General features: G+C 39.3%; 1 protein-coding gene across 1 annotated transcript in view; it reads left to right on the top strand.

The window, feature by feature from the left end:
* The window catches only part of PRRX1 (paired related homeobox 1), a 70,511-nt gene that overhangs the window by 39,485 nt on the left and 11,704 nt on the right, over positions 1–19,322 (top strand). Inside the window, exon 2 of the mRNA XM_082864607.1 lies at positions 16,129–16,304. Within this exon, the coding sequence (XP_082720733.1) occupies positions 16,129–16,304 (176 nt within the window). The remainder of the gene's footprint in view (positions 1–16,128; positions 16,305–19,322) is intronic.

The raw sequence follows: 19,322 nt of genomic DNA, 5'->3' as shown, positions 1-19,322 counted from the left end.
TTAATTTGTGGGCTACTGATCATTCCATCTCTACTCAGGCCAAATGCTTTGCTTGCTTTGTTCAAGAATCACTCATTTGTCAGACTCCCCCTGTGGAGTTGGTCTGTGTGTGAGGTGCATGTGAGGGAAAAGCAGAGGCACATTTCTTCTAACAAACGTCGTTTCCATCACAAAAGAACTAAAAAGAGAACTACCCAACTTAATTTCTTAGTGGGGCTCACCGGATCCTTAAATTGAGGTGCTTATCTACGTTCACATCAGATGATATTGAATTTTGCTGTTTTTTCTCATGTTTTCCGTTGTTCTATCTCATGAGCACCCTCTGAAGGATAAACACTTAAATTTTATTTTGATAGCACTTAAGGCAAAGACAGTATAATATGGTTCTTCCATAAATGGCAATAGTAGAGTATTTCAAACAACGTGGGGATTCCAGAAAGCTGAGGTCGCGGCACTTCAGTGATTGATGATGCTGAGTGTAACGGATGGGTACTAGATCTGTGCAATTATCTTGTTCCCACTGGCCTTGTGCATAATCGGATTTATGCTCCCATGATTCTGGGAAGAATTTGTAACTAGTTGATCAGGAGAAGAATAGAAACATCTTGTAGGCTGTAACTTCAGTGTTTAACATTTTGCCAAGTCAAATGCTCAGAAGTGTTTCTCTGAAAGAAACACCTCTTATACAAATCATATGATTGCAACCCAATCACATATATATCAAGAAGTTGGTGTATTTATTTATTTCAAATTCTGAGTTAAAATTATATCCAACATATGCTCACAAATTCCTATGCACTTCTTAAAAGTTCTTTCATTTTTTGATCGTTTTAGGAAGGACATTTTATAACCTCTGCATTCTTTCAGGAAAGAATGCTGGTTCTATGAAAGATTAACAGAGTAAAGAGTTTCAGAACTTGGGCTCTGTAGCCAAACTACTAAGAGTCAAGTGTCAGCTATGTGCCCCTGGTCAGGCTGCTCAATCCCTCTCAGCCTTGGCTTCTTCATTTGCAACATGAGCATAATAATAACATGACCTATTAAGGTAATGAAATATAAAATATTCCATGTAAAGTACTTAACAGTGATTCTTGGAAAATAGTAAGTACTCAGTAATTGTTCGTTATTAAGAAATATTAATTAAGTACTTACTTGGGAAATCATATTAGCACAACATCACATTAGATCCTGGAAAGTAGGTAAGACAGTTACAAAATACTGTGTCTGCCTTCACAGAGTTTACAATAATAATGTCTTATTTGTATGCATAGTAGTTTTTAGAAAAAAAATCTTATTTGAACCTCACAACAATCCTTTAAGATTTTTTTTCATTTGTTAGTAAAGAAACTGGAGCATAGTAAGGCTGCGAGTTTGTTGAATGACAGTGAGGGGCAGACACAGGTCGGGCACTCAAGGCTCTTGTCTTGAGTTAGTGTCATTTCTAATACACACCAGTCTCTCCCTTTGAGTAGCTATTGAGACTAAAATACATAGAAAACAAAGAAGACAATGTAACAGTGTATAACAATGTGCTAAATTGTGTGAATCAAGCACTTAGTGCAATTTAAGAAAAGAGAATAACTCATATGATCTTGAGAAGTCGGGAAAAGTAAAATAAAATTTTTAATTAGAAATAAAAACAGTGAACTCACCCACTAACCATTTTTAATTCTGAATGTTACTGAACATTGGTTTCTCTTGTACATTAAATTAAGTAAACGTTACTTTACTTAGTTTTGCTAAATTGTATTAAATTATTAATATATTTTTCCTTAAAATTGTATTAAGTGCTCTTTTCTTATACTGTAAACACATTTGGACTATAAATGAAATAGCATATGTGAGGTGTTTTATGATCTTTGGAAGAAAGGCATCATAAAAATGCAACCTCTCAACCCTCAGAAGTTATGAATACAATTACATTGTCTCTCTCTAATGGAATTCTGTTCTCTCCAACTGCACTGAGAATAAAGTGGGGAACATAGATTTCTAGTTCTATTCCTGAGGTTTAAAAATCTCTAGGCTGTGGTTAACTTTTGGCTTGAGACCACAAAAAACACACTCCAAATATTTGTCATATCCAAAGGTTAAGTAGGGTACAAAGATGTAATTGATTTATTGGCCATTGGTCACTGGAGTCATTGTATAGGACTGTATGCAAACTTGCCTTCTTAGCTGTACTATATTCTTAAAGGCACCTTGAGAAGCAAGCTAGACTTGGGAAAGCCAGTGACATACATCTTCCTGTCTCCTGTCCTGAGCTCCCACAAGGGATGATCTTGGAGGAACTCGCCATCATGATAGTCTTTGTTGAAACAAATAAAACGGTAGACAGATTTGCCCCAACAGATCTGCCTGTGTATAATAGACTATACACCAAACTCTTCTTAATCCTAAATGTCAGAGTTTTTCTCTCAGCCTGGGAAGTAAATTGTTTTTCTGAATGCTCTCCTTTTGGAAGAGGCATCAACTTGGAATCTAACTAACAGGCCTAAATTCTGTTGTTACTGGATCCTTTGCAACATTATTTTTCCAGCCCTGACAAGAAACGGCTTTTGTAGAGGGACCCATAAAATCTACCTAGTGGCTTTGGTCTGGATTTTGAAACATATACTGCAAATGGTTCCAAAGGCTTGCGTATTACTTGGGTCCTAGTGGGATGGTGTTAATGTATAAACACTCACAGTTTAATGGAAGAGCATCCTTAGTGATTCATCTTTAATGCACTCCTACTCCTTTTGTGCCACTTCCCCTCCTCTATGTCTGCATTATGCAACAATTTAAGACCCCATTGATATAGCACTTGGTTGTACCAACCAGCACAACTTGGCAATTGACTTACTTGGAAACTTACACACTCTGCCTTGGTTTATTTAAATTTTAAATTTTAAACATCTGAAATATCTATTTAAGATTTTTTTTGTTTACAGCTGAGTCCAGCTGGCACTGATATCACATGAGCCATTGTCGGGGAGCTCCTACCTAGAAACTAATATGTCAAAGTGAGTTACCAGATATAGCTGACATGAGACTAGGTAATGATGATAGGTCTTAACAGTTTTAGTGGGCTACACAGAAAGCCCAAACAAGTAAAATCTTTCACAATGCCAAAGGTTGGTCCTTTCCACTGTGGGCAGTTGGATCTGCTTCTGGTTCTCATGTTTATAGCACTGTTGCAGTTCAACCCAGGATTCTCTGAGCTGAGTCACACACACACTCACGCAGACACACACACCCACGCACATGCACATGCACACAGACTTTTTATAAAAAATATGCCCCCCACCTCTAAATGTCAGATTATTTTAAAATTCCAGAACTTTATAAAATGGTTTTTCATCTTTGCTCTCTTCTCAACTGTTTGAATACTTGCTAAATCTGAACATTTTCTTTAAAGTTTATCTAAAAGAAAATAAGCATCTACGCAATGCTGAAATAACCCTGATATCCACAAAGGTCATCAGTAATGTTATTTAAAACATCAAGAACACTGCAGATTTGACTGCAAAAATGTGTATCCGTGGAGTTGTATAATATCTAGTTAGTCATAGATTCCAAAATTGGAGATAATTAGTAAGTAAATATATTATTCTTTACTATATACCTCTTTGAGGGCACAGATTTATTCATTGGTCAAGTATTTGAAGAAGAATTTATAATTTAAAATCAGGAAAAGATATTAAAAATCTAATAACATGCCACATTTGATAACAATAGAAATGGAAACCCAGCTTGGCAAAGTTACATGCTTAAGATTACATGACTGGGAAAAAAATCACATGATTTTTAGTACCAGACAGGTCAAGAACCCAGGTTGTCTGACTTTTAATCCACTGGAGTACCTCCCCCACCCCTGCCCCCACCAATTATATAAAACTGTCTTTATAATAAAATTCTATGAAGACATAAATATTGGATTTCTGGGGAAAGGTATAAAATCACTATCGTGAAAATCTGATCTGGGGCTATGACTAATTAGAGATAAAGTTTGATATAAAACTAGACTCTCTCAAGTCAAGAAGTTAATTATACTGATGTCATTCGGTGACCACCTAGGCTTAGTGGCAAACAAAGTTAGTGCCCTTTTGGCTTTTGGGAAGATCTGAGACTGGTGCTAAAACTAGAAGTCTCCAGGAAAGAAAATCATGATAATCCTCTAGCCAAGGAGCTTTACTTCCAAACTGACAGACCTGTAGTAAAGAAGGAAGTTTAATTATGCTCTCAAGGGAGGTATGACCACTACTGGAAAACCTTAGTATGAAAACAACCAAACAGAACAAAGTGAAGGAGCCCAGCAGGGGTCTGCAAAACACAACTGAAGAGCAAGAAGGAAGTTGATTTCCTTGTAGGTAACTCCCTCTTTGGCTAGATAAAAAAGTATAAAACTGCAGCTTAGGATGGTCTCACTTTCCCAGATCAGTTACTGTATGCACACGTCCTTCAACAAATTTATGGCAAACATTATTTTTTTAAAATCTTATTTTCTAAAACCGCTTCTCCCATCTATACACCTAATCCATATTATGTTTTTTTTGTGAGTCACCTGAGTTCATAAAATCTTCCAGTTTATTCCTAAGATGCTTTATTTTAAAGGTGCTGCCTTCCCAGTAAGCTAACCACATCGTCAAACCCTGTGCCATTTTATCAACATTGCAGAGGAATAGAGAAGAAATAAGAAGAAAGCCAGCAAATGAAAGTTGAAGAATGGTTTTGTAGTGGAATTAAGCACTAGTTTTGTAGTGGAATTAAACACTAGTTTGTCCTGGTTTATCCTTCCTCTTGGTTCAACATATTGCTATCAGAGTCCTTTCTTGAAAATAACTTAAAGGTTGGAAAAAAATCTAAAGGTAGGGAAAATCTGTAAAAAGATGCAAGGATGTGGGAGGAAGAATGGCTGTATTGGCAAGGCTGTATTGGCAATGGATGCACATTGGGAACAGGTGTCAAAGAAGAGAATGATTTAGGTGGTGACTAAAAAGCCATTGTTCTTACCCTTGGTTATCCTCCTTTTCTAGTTACCTTCTTTTTAATCAGTAAAACTTGTTATTAGGTCTTTCCTCCATCCTGGCTTCTTCCTGTTATGAGCTGAGCAGTATAAAGTCTCCTTGCCAACTTTCAGATGATGCGGAGTTGGAAGTGGTGGCCATGACATGACTCACAGTGACACATAGATTACTCATAGGTTTCCACTCTAGGCAAACAGAAATCACCTACTCACAAGGAGTTCTTTAGGGCTGTTCAACAGCAGGGGACATGATTCAGTGGAATAAGATTATCCCACATGGATTTTTGAGTGCTTTGCCCAAAACCTTTTTTCTCTCATATGACCTTAGTGCATCAGCTTTCTTACTGGTTAAAAGTCACATATCCCTGGAGAGGAAATCGCCATATAATTAAGGTTTAGGTGTGGTTGACAGACAGTAATGTTCTTGTATGTTGGCAAATGAATTAGTCATGCTTTTGCCCAAGCTCCTTTACGAGTGAAAAGGAACAGAAAACACAGAAATAACTAACTAGAAGAGAATACAACCTAAAGCTAAAAATATATATTTTTGGAACAGAAATAACTGTATCAGGTCACCACTGAAATGTTCAATAATTCCGTAATGTGTCATCATTACCAAAGTCAAAGATTTCATGAGTGTTACTGAGATATATAGGGCTCTGTTCTACACACTTATTCACCTGCCTCAAGGCTCTCTTCTAACTGGGGTGATAATTACTGATGCAAAGTCATGTGCAAAGAAAGTGCATGAAAGACCTGGGTAACGCATGCTCCTGGAATTTATGTGCCTTGTAGAGATTGCAGTAACCCTTCATAACAGGAAAGTCTCTGTGCCAAGACTTTATAGAAACTCAGCCCTGAAAGGGCTGTCAGGTTTTGTGGCTGAGTGTGAATCAACCAGGTGTACAGAATAGGCATTTTCACCAAGCACAGTTAGCATATTCATTAGTCATTCAAAGAAAAGAGCCTAAAGTATGCCAGGCACTAATGCTAGAGGCTGGGATACTACAGTTAACAAGTCAGAAAAGGTTCCTGCCCCCACGAAACTCATATTCTAGTGTGTGAGCCAATCAACAGCAATAATTATTTGTCATAATTGTTAGTTTGTCATAAGTTGCAAAGCCGATGGTTCATTCCGATTCTGGAAGGGGAATAGTTATAGGAAGGCTACTTCTGCTTGGTGATCAAAGAGGGTCCCTATGCAGAGCTGACAGGAGGAGGTTAACTATGGAGGTTGACTGAGACTTGGAGGAGGAGAAGGTACCATCAATATAGTCAGTGGGTAGGGGAAAGGCCTAGTATGTGTGGTTAGGCAAAGACAGACGAGGTCAAAGAAGAGTATGAATGACACATGAGGAAGGCATGATTTGTCACCATCATCAGCTGAACAACCAGAATGGGGTGAATGGAATGACAAGTCGTAATGCAGCTGAAAAAAGGATGCTGAACTTCACATGTGACAGAGGGAGGCTCATGCTGACTGTGTCTTCTTACTTGCCACCCACGTTGGTGTCTCTGTCCTCCTCCCTCGCCCATTACTGGCTCTGATGGCCACCACATCTACTGGAATCTCTTTTCTCTGTTTTTACTTTACTTTTCAAGTGCTCATGGCTTCATTTCCCAAATGGATTATAAAGTTCCTTGAAGGTGGACTACATGTAATATTTGTCTATTTCTCAGAGCACCTACTTGCCTGGTGTGTAGTAGATGCACACTTAATATTTGTTCAAATGAATGAATAAGGTGATAGAGACAGGATTGTGAAGGTCAAGAATAAGCGTGACCATTGTTAGTGGCACCAGTTTTGGGATTAGTCTAAAGTGGTTGACATAGACAGTGTTTTCAGCAAGTGTACTGTCACCCAACCCACAGTTAGGTGGTCAAAGCTAGTAGAAGTAATAATAGAAATAGCAGTTATTCTCATTTTTGTTAAGTAAATTTAAATGTTAGAATAACTGTTTCTTAGAAACCTCTCAGGTTTCCTCTTTTTCCTGACTGCGATTATAGGTGAACTAATTTCTTTTAGAATAAAGATTCACAGAAATTTCAGTTTGGAGACATATCTGCAGAGTACTCTGGACATAGAGGAATGGGTCAATCACTTCAGCTTCCTCCAGGCACGAGTAATTACAGAATAGTCTTCATCCAATATGTCATCTAGCCAAAGGTTTTCCAAAACATAGACAAGAACGAAACAAAGCAAAACCAAACACATAACAACCAAAGGACATGATTCAGTCATTGCCTTAAACAAACAATTATTAAAAGTTCTCTATTGGGCTAGATACCGAAAATACAAAAACAATCCGAAAAACCCACAGTGCTGGATTTGAAAGAGATCTTAGTTGCCTAGTCCAACCTATAATTTTTCCAGTAAGAACACTAAGGCCAAACATCACATATTTGGTCAGCAATCCTGCTGAATTAGGATCTGAACCTCCTGATTGCCAATCTAACACCCTAATTGCCAATTTCCACAATTGCTCCATAACAGAATTTAAAGCAAAATAGAAGGAAATGTGTATATACCTAGTTGTTATAATTTTTAAAAAACATGTATTGTTTATGTCTTAAAGCAACCCCATTTTACAGATAAGAAAGTTGAAATCCAGAGATGTTACAGTGTGATACATTTCTCAGAATATGTCAAGCTTTAAACCACCGTTGACACTTTGGCTTTTCTAATTCTTGAAAGAGAATTTTAATTTCCTTTCACTTAAACATTGTTTAAAGATACCAGGCTTCTTATGTTGACCGTTTTGGTGTATTTTAGTCTTTATATTAGTTTGATGTCAGAGGCCAGAGTAACACCTGAGAGGGGCTTTAATCTCCTCTTTAGCCCTCTTCATTTACTCTATACAGTGTTAACAGAGTTATCCTTGGCTCCATCTTTATTGTGATGAAAAGCTAATTCTCTGTTCTCTGTGGCTTTCTCTGCTATAGGCATCTGTCCTTTTAACTTGAGATGAAAAAGCATAAGGAAAGACTAGTCATGCTTCTATTCTCAAGTGTTCAAGCCTCATAATTGTCTTTTTATCCAAGTAAAAGAGCCTTGTTCCACCACTACTGTCCTTTCAAGAGCTGAGCTGACTCATTAATCATGTACATCTCCTTCATTACTATCTGCTGCCAGCTATGTTTGTTTGTTTGTTTTTTTAAAAAATGTATTTTTTACCATATTTTTCTTGAGGACATTAAAATTTATTACCCGAAAAATGAATCATTAAAAAAAAATGACTTATAGCGGTTGCCTCCCATGGAGACACCAATTTCCACTGCTAACGTTAAGACTGATGTTGTGTCTTTTACAAAATAACAAGTCTTACTACAAAGGGAAAATGCTACCCAAAGAAGACAGGAGCTTATAACTCCTCTAGAGCTTTGTTTGTAATCCTACTGAAATACAGGGCACTTCCAAGGGGACCACACACCTGGAATACTGCAAGTTTAGAAAGCTTTTAAAATCTCCATCAGAACTCACTCTTTTCCCAGAATTCGCTTTCCTTGGTTTCTTTTTATCCCTTTGGAATTCACCAAAATGCTCAGACATTTAGAAAAAAAAAAAGTCACTGAATAAATATTGAGTAGTATTGACCCAACTTTTGTGTTTTTAGACATGTGGCAACCAAATTAGTCAACCCGAGGCAAACAGGCTGCGAAATCATTGAATTTTCATAGCCTGGGTTTAGCCCCTGGTTGTCTTCTTCCTTTCTGCTGTATTTTTTTTTTAAACTTGTTTCTAGTGAGATTACTTGTTAAAGGAGAAGGTTGCTGTCTTTGAGTCTTAGAATCTGCCTGCTTTCTGAAAGTTTCTTTTCAAAATTTTAATTGAGAGAGGAAAATTGATTGCCTTGTTAGAAAGCTAGGAATTGACTAGCAGTAGAAAAGTGACCCAAACTGCACTGATTTCCATGTGCAATTTTGGGTCTATTGTCATGTTTCAGTTCTTTTTTAATTTATAAAGTTTTTACTCATTTTTCATGCTCCCTAGATCTCAACTATGCCCTCCATCAAACCTAACTAAGCCAGATCAACATATTTGAATGTTTTTCTCACTATCTCCCCAGTTATGCTGTGATAGAGATCTTAGTGAATAGTTAGATACCAACAAACAGTAAACAGAAGAAAAAAGGAAGAACAGCAGTGGTTTTGACAATCCACCTCCAAGGAGAAATTGCAGCAGCAGTGGTAGCTGTTAAAATCTACCACTTACAAAACAACTGCTATGTGTCAGACTATCTGCCTGCTCTGTGTCCATTATATTTTCAAGTGACCCTAGGAAGTAGGTAGTCTTACTTCCATTTTATTGTTTTGAAAATTGAGGCTCAGAGAAGTGAAGTGTCTTACTCAAGGCCACACAGCTACTAAAGTAGCAGGGCCTATAGGAGAACACAGGTCATTCTGATTGCCCAGCCAGTGAACTTTTCTCTCTACTCCACTGCACTCCCTCCTGATTATAGTGTAGTTGGCTCTGAGTAAAACATTCCCATTTTCCACTATTTTCGACATCCAGAAATGAATTGAAAAATGAGTAAATAAGTGATTCATCCATAGAGAATTGGGAGTAGGTTACATATCTGAAGCTGAAATTTTATGTCTTTATCGAAGAGAAGGTATTTTGTGCAGTAACTGAACTCCTATGATAATAATTCCAATATATGAATATTTTATGTCTATTAATTTGTATTCACTGAGCATTGATAAGAGCTTCAATTAAATATACATGTAAACTTTGTACTCTGAAGTTATAGTCTAAAATAGACCCAGAGTCACATGGAAAAATGATAACATGGGGAAAATTGTCAATATAGTCCCAGAAGAAAGCTAGGGTTCCAATATAGGGCTGCGTCAGAAGGCTTGCTTTGTATCGGATATCCTCAAGGTTCTGGTCAGGCATCCTTTCAGAAAAATATCTTACGAGAGTTAAAGTAGATAAGATGATATGGATTGTGTTGATATTTTTGACTGTATGGAAATGTATTGGTCCTACAGAGGTGAAAGCAAATATGTGAGAAGAAGAAGTGAAAAGCAGTACAAACTGTATTATGATACCTCATATTCTCCAGTATTTTCCATTTCAAATGAGAGTTGGTTATATTCAGAGAGCTCAACTTTGAGCTGTATCTGCTTGAAACCACTGTAGCTTTACACAGAGCCATTGATCCATCTTTTGGGTGAAAACCATTCAAAATAACATTATTTCAAACTTTTTAGAGCATTTTATTCTCCAAAGAACATATATTCCCCCAAATGTTTAAGGTGTTTTAATGCTATTTTCTAAGGTTTAAGACTCATACTTGACCAAAAATAAACCATGTCTATGCCAAGTTGACAGTAAGGGAAAAAATATACTCATCAAAGACCATCACGCAAAGTTCAGGTTCTGGCAGCCATGACCCTAAGGTGAGTAAGAGCTGTACAGTTGGGCATTTGTATTGGCTGAAACCTGGTCACTCTTGACAGTTGCTGGGATTCAGCAGTGGAGGATACCAGGTATGCTGCAGAGACGATGCGGATGTGCTGCTGAACTTGGCTTTGGTCAGTGGGATGTGCTAAACTCAGTCTACACTCATCCCGGTGAGGACCTATGTGCCATTGATCGGAGCACTTATTGAAAGGATGCTGTCCTAATTACAATTGGAGCTTAGTGTAACCAAAGAAACTCAAATGAATGCCATAGCTGTATTTCACTGCTTTTCATAAACCTTGCAATAAAAGCTAAACAGTTTTTAGTGGCTTTTACAATTATACTTCCCTTCAATTTTCCAAAGGTTACAGGGCCTGAACCACACAAATCCCATTAAAGTAAGTAGTTGTGCAATATAAGTTCCTTTGAAAACATTCTTCAATGCCCATAAAATGATCAGCCGGCTGCTCTTTAGATCCGCTTGCCTGCCATGTTTTCAGCCAAAAGGCAGATGACAAGCTTTGATGTGATGGTTGGTTTCTGCTACTGAAGCTGGCGTTTTATCTTCTTGCATCAGATTTCTTCTCAAATTGATGTGACTCAGGCATACGAAACACATTTTTTTCTTCAGATTTTATTCCTAAAATATGTTTTTGCTGTACCTTTAAATTACATTTGGCTGACTGATTTTGGAATCTCAAGTGTCCCACAAGGTACAGAGCAGGAGAGCGTAAGGGCCTTTGGGAGTTAACTGGAGCCTGCACAGTGAGTGCAAAGCTTAGTGAGGAGGAACCGCGGTGTGCTGCGTTGCCCTCACGCTTGAGGATGGCGCTCCTCCCTGTCTTCTCCACCCTCCCTTCAGTGCAACTTCAGCAGCCGCGAGTGAAGTTCACAGTGAATTTCAAGCTAGAGCCAAGGACAGAGCTATTGTTCTCTTTAACTTCTACTTGAAAGTGTGAGGGGTCTCCTCCCTAGAGTTTACGGCTTTCTTTCCTAAAGAAGTGCTTGATAAGTATTCTAACATCCTGTTCCATAGGAAACACCATTCTCTTTAGCAGCTCTTCCCCCTGCGTGTTCCTGTTTGTTGAAATCATTCATTTATCTTAGATCTGCTTTTCTTGTAGGGAATAAAAAAGAAGGACCAGCTCCTTCATTTACGGAAGAGTCAGACCCACCCAGCTTTCTCCCATCTCTCTAAATCTGGTGGTGAACCTGTTTGAAAAAGAAACATGGTAAAAAGATTTTTTTTCCTCCACAGGTAAAATTATCCAGGGACAAAAGATAATGTTAATCTAATTATTTACTATGCACTGTTAAAAATAATAATTGGAATCAGAAGTTCTTCAGCCCTCCAAAACCTTACGTCAATCACCAAGGTTCTAATTTTCTAGGACTACTTCTGTACCACAATACTACTATAACTCTTTCAAATTTTATTGTCATTTAATGTATCAAAAGACCTTATGTCTTTTATATAGGAATACTTGAGCGCAGCGAGGTGACAAAACATTTACATAAAAAGAAATGAACCATAATTTTAAAAAAGTATTTGATTATGTACTAAAATATGTTTAGGAATTTAGATATGGGGAAATCAATATGGACTGGCATTATCAGCAAAGTTTTATAGAGAAAGTAGGATTAAGATGTGTCATAGGAGACAGAGATTTTGAACTGTGTCCTAAAATGAAAGAAAGGGAAATACTAATATGAATGTGAGGAGAAGATGGAAGGTGAGGGTTTACTACTGTGCTAAAGTAACCCTGCACACACTTAATCGATGAAGCAAGCACTTACAGAGGCCTTTGAAAAGTGAAATCCAAGGACGTCTGGATCAAAGTTGCTGTCCTAGATGAGAATGGTTGCATTTTTGTAATGGCTCTTCTGGCAGGAATAACAGCTTGTGATACACGTGGACCCTCTTCCTGAGACCCTCTTTATACAGCTAGTTTGGTTAAACCTACCTTTCCCATAAAATTTTTTCCTGGGGTAGTGGTTTTTTATTTATATCTGTGTTGAGTCATTGCCCCTCTCCTGCACAGGGTGTATATTGTCATTGGCACTTAAAAGTAGAGTGGAATTAGAAGTCCTGGCTTCCACGCTACTATATATAAAATAGGTAACAAACAAGGACCTACTGTATAGCACAGGGAACTATACTCAATATTTTGTAATAACCTACAAGGCAAAAGAATCTGAAAAAGAATATATATTCTTTTATATATTTTATATATATATATATAAAATATATATCTGAATCACTTCACTGTTCACCTGAAACTAACACAACATTATAAATCAACTATACCTTAAGTTAAAGAAAAAAGAAGTCCTGGCTTCTAGCTCTGGCTCAGTCACAGCTCGTATTGTGATTTGAGGCAAATCACTTCATTCTTCTAAGCCTCATTTACCTCATCTGTAAAATAAAAGGGTTGAATTAGATAATTTCTCTGGTTTCATGGGGTGCCAATATTTTATGACTCATGAATCCAAGTGAAAATTAACCTGCTAATAAGATCATTTTTCTTATTTTTATTAGAAAGCATGGCAGTAACTGCATACTTACAATTTACTCAATCATTCATAACATACATAATCATCCATAAAATCTGTAAACACCTTGGATTTGAAACATGATTTTGATAAAAATGTATCCATGTACCCTGTGGTTATCCTGCAGTTTGGTGAATCCTACCCATTTCAGAATTCCAAAGAATTAGCTATTTCCTGATGGCCAATTGGCTGTCAGCATCCTTGGACAGCATCTTTCAAAATCAACCTTTACAGTAGCTGTTTTTATAAGAAAGATGATATTCCAGCAATGATAAAAATACACTACTTTCTCTACCCTGTATTCAACCAGAGTTCAGAATCTGATAACAGTCCTTATCCCAGGTGTTTCAAATACCCCACATTTGGAAACCCGTACGATGTTCACATTTTCTCTCATGCTGCTGATGAGATTGTACTGATCCTGTTCTGTGTTCTTGGGGGAAAACAGGGAGCTCATAGTTGGTGATTAGTGAGCAAAGACAGACGAGCCGAAGGGCTGCCGCTCAAGCTGTCTCTGTTGCCCCCTCACTGTCTCTTTCTGTTATACTTGTGCTCTGAAGGACGTTTGCCAGATACACTCCTTGGACCCCTGTTATTTGTGTGTCTTTTCTCACCTTCCACATGATCTGGACTGGTGTTTTCATTTGTTAAAAACAACAAGAACATTCACTGGGAAACTTTTGCTGGAATCATTTCAGGTCATCATAGCTATTTATTCTCTGTCATAAACTATAATTCTCCATTTCCCTTGCTCCCATGTCAGGGGAGTTGGTGGTTTATGGTGGACAGGCAGTGGAATTTGAGTGAAGAGTGGAAGATTTCAAAGAACTACTGAAAGGCTATGGAGCAGGTTGTAGTACTAACAACAAAACATAAAAAATTCTTGTTCTCCATCATAGTTTGGCAGTACAAGAAGAAATGGGCTTACCAAACAGCGTAAAGGATTTATAATTTGTGGTTATACCTGAGAAAGCATTTTCTTTGAGGAAAGAAAGCAAATCATGGGATTGGCTTAACAAGGGATTTCCTTTATATGATTAAAATAGCCTAGGGTCTAATTGATCTGTCTAGGGTTGGTATGGAAGCTAAATATTTTTTGCAGACTTCTGTTTAATAGGAGCATGAAATACAGGTGTGGTGCTGTCAAAAGGCCTGAATGACTGAGAGAGACCTGAAGTGCAAGACATAGAACTGTAAAAAGATTTAGAAAGAGAATGGGAGCAACAGGAATGCCTTCAAATATTCAAATAGGAAGGAGCATACAAACGCAAGGCAACAGCTGAAAGATGTATGATCCTAGGTGTTTGTGAACTCTAGTGTTGACATTATTATAAACTAATTTTGCTAATAGCTAAATAGTGGTAAAATCAGGGTTGTTGGATGGAATATTCCAGGCGTTGATAGATCCCAGAAATCATGATAATTAAATTGGCTCCATTCTCAAGATGCCACTGATCTGACCTTCTTATTGAGAGTGTCACAAAACTGCCTTCAAAGCAGGGCTCCTTGTTGAGGTACCACAGTGGAAGAAACTAGAGAGGTGGTCAACTCTGAACACAGCCATAAAGCTGAGAGAATGGGTGTCAGCAGCTTCTTAGCTGGGGGAATGTGGTTGACATCATACGGCTTTTTTTTTTTTTTTCCTACAGAAACAATTTTCTAAAGACAGGAAAAGTTTCACATTTTCCCTGGACACAAATTCAACAAGCACCTACTATATCTAGGTGCTTTAACTATCAGGAAGGAATGAGCAGTCTCTCTTCTGAGCTCCAAGGGCTTCATCCTCCACTGATGAAGCAGCACTCATGAAGAAGGGGTCTCTCATCAAAAAGTCTTGGAGGCCTCAGTTAGGCACTGAGAGATCCGAGCTAGGAACTCCTAGATTTAAGCTGCACTTTGAATCCCCACCCAAATCTGGAACATGCCCTCAATTTGTAATACTACTACTATAGCTCAGGGGTGGGTCACTCTCCTCGGGGCATTAGAATTCATGTTAGTAATTTTTTGAGTATTTTGTGTGTTTATAGTCAGAGAGGATCAGGAGACTTTACATGTTGGAAAAAATGGCTGAGAGCTACTTTCTGTTGAATGTGGAGCTAGCAGCCATGCTCCTCTTTCTCTCCATCCTCACTCTCACTCCTCATATTTTTCTTTGAGCTGAGTGGGGAAAGTGATTGGAAGTGTGAGTTCAGTTCATCAGGCTGAGCATGTGACTTGGGCCTGAGCAGCTTGAGCTGTAAACCTCTGAGTGCTACACGGGCTCTGCAGTGGCTTGGGCGTCAGGGTGAGGGCTTGATGGTGGTGTTAGCACAACTGGTATTCCGCTCAGCTTCACACATCCATCATTCCTGCCTGGGCTGAAGGAGGGTGGCAGGACAGGAGCACACTACTCTCTGACTGCCATGGGCAACCTGGATGATCAGCTTGCCAGGGTGCCTTTGGGGGCACTCAGAGAAAACCAAGGAGGAATCTTGACAGGTGAAAACATGGGGAAATGATTCTCCAAAGGTTCCCAAGAGCTCAAAGCCTTAGAACTCAAATTTGGAGTGAAACTGTTTCAGAGATGTTTCAGGACTGTTATTGAGTTCTTAGAGGGTGAGTCTCAGGTCAGTGTCAGCTTTTGATGGTGTTATAGCACTAGCTCTGATCTAGGCTGAGGCCCCTGAAGCCTGCCTCAGCAATAGCATGGAGCCTTGAGCAAATACAGTTATGAGTTACTTGCTGTTTCCAGGAAAATGCATGGTAAAACAGAGATCCTTCTAATATTGTCTAAGACAAGTGAGGTACAAAGCAATCTACCCTCCTTCCCCCATCTCCAGAGAATATGGAGAGGAGTTAAATTTTCCTTTAGCCCTCTTTGACAAAACAGGCTTCAAAAAAATGTTTTTTTTTCAGCATACAAAAAATATCCCTCTGACAGTTCAGGTCTGGTCCCAGATTTAGAAGCAACAACCAAGCAGGAGGACTGCTGCGGGCTCTCGGCATATGAACCTGATTGTACCAATGCCTGCATGTGCACACTGCAAGTGGCATTTGGCTATAGCACTTTGATAAGCACGTGAGCCAAGGAAACAATCTCACTGTAGGTACACCGTACAGAAGTGTAAACCGGGACCTCCAACATGACTTTTTAGCTCCTTATCATCAATTTCTTCTATTCCAGATGATCAACTGAACTCAGAGGAAAAGAAAAAGAGAAAGCAGCGGAGGAACAGGACAACCTTCAACAGCAGCCAGCTGCAGGCTTTGGAGCGTGTCTTTGAGCGGACACACTACCCGGATGCTTTTGTGCGAGAAGACCTCGCCCGCCGGGTGAACCTCACCGAGGCCAGAGTGCAGGTAACCGGAGTATTCCCCTCCTTAGAGGCACATCTCTGAAGACTGTTGAAAAACACAACTTGTAGGTTTCAGACCAGAGCTGATACTAAAAAGAATTATAAATGGACAGCATGAGAACAGAATCCGTTTCTAATTGTGTTTCTTTTGGCAGCAGAGTAGTTTTAAAAATTGAAGTGAATGCCTTTCAGTAGGGCAGAAAATGCCTTGCTGGAGGTCTCATTCCTCCCAATGTTTCTCACCCTTCCAGATCCATGTTATAAACATTGTCCATTGGAGGATTTGACTCTGCACCCTCCCTCGTCCTCATCCCAGATTTCGACTTGAGTTGTAGGGTGGCCGGAGAGATGAACTCTCTGTCCTCCATCTCAGTTTTCCTCCCCAGACTTTGGGAATATGTAAATCTTCAGGAAAGGTATTATAAATACACACAATTATGGACATGGATGGGAGTGAGAAATGAACACACCAAAGACCTTGCCCATAGGAACTGCATTAAGAGCACATTCAAATAGATGATTTTGTGTTTCTATGAAGTAAAGAAGGATAAGGGCATGTAAGACAGGGGAAAGAGAATCACATGTGTTTCTAATATGAATGCCATGAGACATCACCTACAAGCCAGACATCTAGAAATAATACCACCTGTGATTAGGAATAATAATGATGATAATCATAACTAACACTAGTTGAGCCCTTACATGCCAACTAGTGTTTGTAGTTACATAAACTAATCTGTCTAATCCCGCAACAGTTCACTGAGGTGGATAACATTATTCATCTTGCAGATGAGGAAACTGAGACTCAGAGGTTAAAGTAGTTTCCCCAATGTCACACAGCTAGGAAGTGGCTGAACTAGGATTTGAAGACAGATATGCAGATTCAGAGTTCACGATTTTAAGCACTACAGTAAATTTTAAATAAGTAAGAGTCTTCTGGCTAAATGCTTTTTCAAGCAGTGCTTTGCTGTCTTTGCTGAGAGTCAAGATTTTATTATTTTCCATATTGCCAGTGGTAGGCTGCTCTTTTTTTTTGTGGTACGCGGGCCTCTCACTGTTGTGGCCTCTCCCATTGCGGAGCACAGGCTCCGGACGCGCAGGCTCAGCGGCCATGGCTCATGGGCCCAGCCGCTCCGTGGCATGTGGGATCTTCCCGGACCGGGGCACGAACCCGTGTCCCCTGCATCGGCAGGTGGACCCTCAACCACTGCGCCACCAGGGAAGTCCAAGTAGGCTGCTCTTTTGATAAAGAGGGGTTGTGGGCCAAATCTGTCTTGTCTTCCCGAATGAGTTATTGTTTGCATATCTGTGTTCAGTCTGGGCTTAAAGGGTTTCTTTCTGCAAATAATAACCCTCTTGATGGGGACTAGAGCTAGACTCAAAGGGTGTGGAGGGTAGGAACTGTATCTAGTACCCTATGCTATGAGAGACATTCGTTGAGTTGAGGGAGAGGGTCCTAGAGGTCCCTTCAGCCTGAAGAGAGTGTGCAAGAGTTTTCCCCATGGGAAACAGGGACTTCACCTAGAAGTGTTCCCCAGGAGAAAAAAAAATGTCATTGACAAAAGGGGAAAGTTGCCTGGGCACTGTGGTGCCCCCGAGGATAGGTGAGGAGAAGGCATACGTGAGGATGCGTATGTTACTGCGTGGCAGTCTCTCAGGGCTCAGATGAGAGTGGTCTACAGGCACAAACTCAGTTCTGCTCTCTCCGTCCTGCAGTCCAAAGCAGAACTCGGAGGTCTGCCTTCCAACATCCTCTTCCCCCATGCTGCTCACCACAGTTCTCCAAACACGTTCTCCGTTTCTACTCTTAAATCTCTTCCTCTCCTTCAAAAACCCCATATGTTTTATACCCCAGGCTTGGCCTGCCATGGCCTAATAAATAATTTTAGGCCAATAACCCACAATTCCTGAAAGTACCATTTTTGCCATGGCGATCTGAATTTTAAATAAGGAAACCTGGACAGGGCAATGCTGGAAATTTTTTTAAAAATGTGAAAGAACAATTTTGGGTTGAGAGCTATTTTGGCCCCATCACAACAATGAGCAAATGACGTTCTTATATGCTGAAACTATTTTATCTTCCACCTTTTCCATCCTACTACGTTCTAATGTCTTTTAGAGCTGTGAACATTTCCCACGTGAGCAGGACAGAATTCTCCCTCCGTGACTTTATTCTTCCTCCATGAAGTCTTACCTTTTGCCAGTGTGAACCACTCCCTCTGACTCTGGCCTTCTTTATATTTATGGCTTTTATCGCAACATGACATGTATTATATTGAGTTGTATGTGGGCCAGCTTCCCCAACTAGACTGTGAAGGCCTCTTGGATGGAAGCCATATCTTATCATCTTTGCAAAATTCACTTTTTTCCCTCAAATATTTATTGAGCATCTGTTATTCGCTTGGAACTGGTTTTGGTTTGCAGGGCATAAATAATACACTGGCCTCTCTCCTTAAAGTTGTTACAGACTGGGGGCAGAGAAGACAGATGTGCATATCATACTATTATCATAGAGTAAGATGATTCCTACACTAAAGGAATGTTCAAGAATGAGTGATAGACCAGAGGAGGGAATGATTAAATCTTCCTGGGGAAAAAGAGAATACATGAACATTAAGCAGCCATTCTGAGCCAAGTCTCACAACAACCTGTGAGTAGGTATAATTATCTTCATTTGATTGGGGGACAAGGAATCAGAGAAATTAAATAACTATCCAAGGACAAACCTTTAAAGTCATGGAGCCAGTGTTTTTATCCAACTCTGTTAGACTTTAAAGTTATGTTCTTTCCACTACAACATTTCACAAAGAAGGTGATATTAAAGTTAAATCTTAAAAAACATGTCTTTGGCATGTGGACAAAAGGGAAGAATATCGCAGGCAGAGAGAACATTCAGTGTGAATACATGTAGGTGGGAAAATAACCAAATATATTTGGGAGCCTTAAGCCCAGGTAGGGTTGGAAATGATGAAGGGCCAGTGCATGAGATTCAAGTGATACAGGATGTGGCTGACTTGGTGGA

This window comes from Leucopleurus acutus, assembly GCF_964270905.1.
Source record: "Leucopleurus acutus genome assembly, chromosome: 2".
In the NCBI taxonomy this organism is placed as follows: Eukaryota; Metazoa; Chordata; class Mammalia; order Artiodactyla; family Delphinidae; genus Leucopleurus; species Leucopleurus acutus.
Note: the sequence above shows the minus strand (reverse complement) of the source record. Positions and strands in the feature narration are given on the sequence as shown.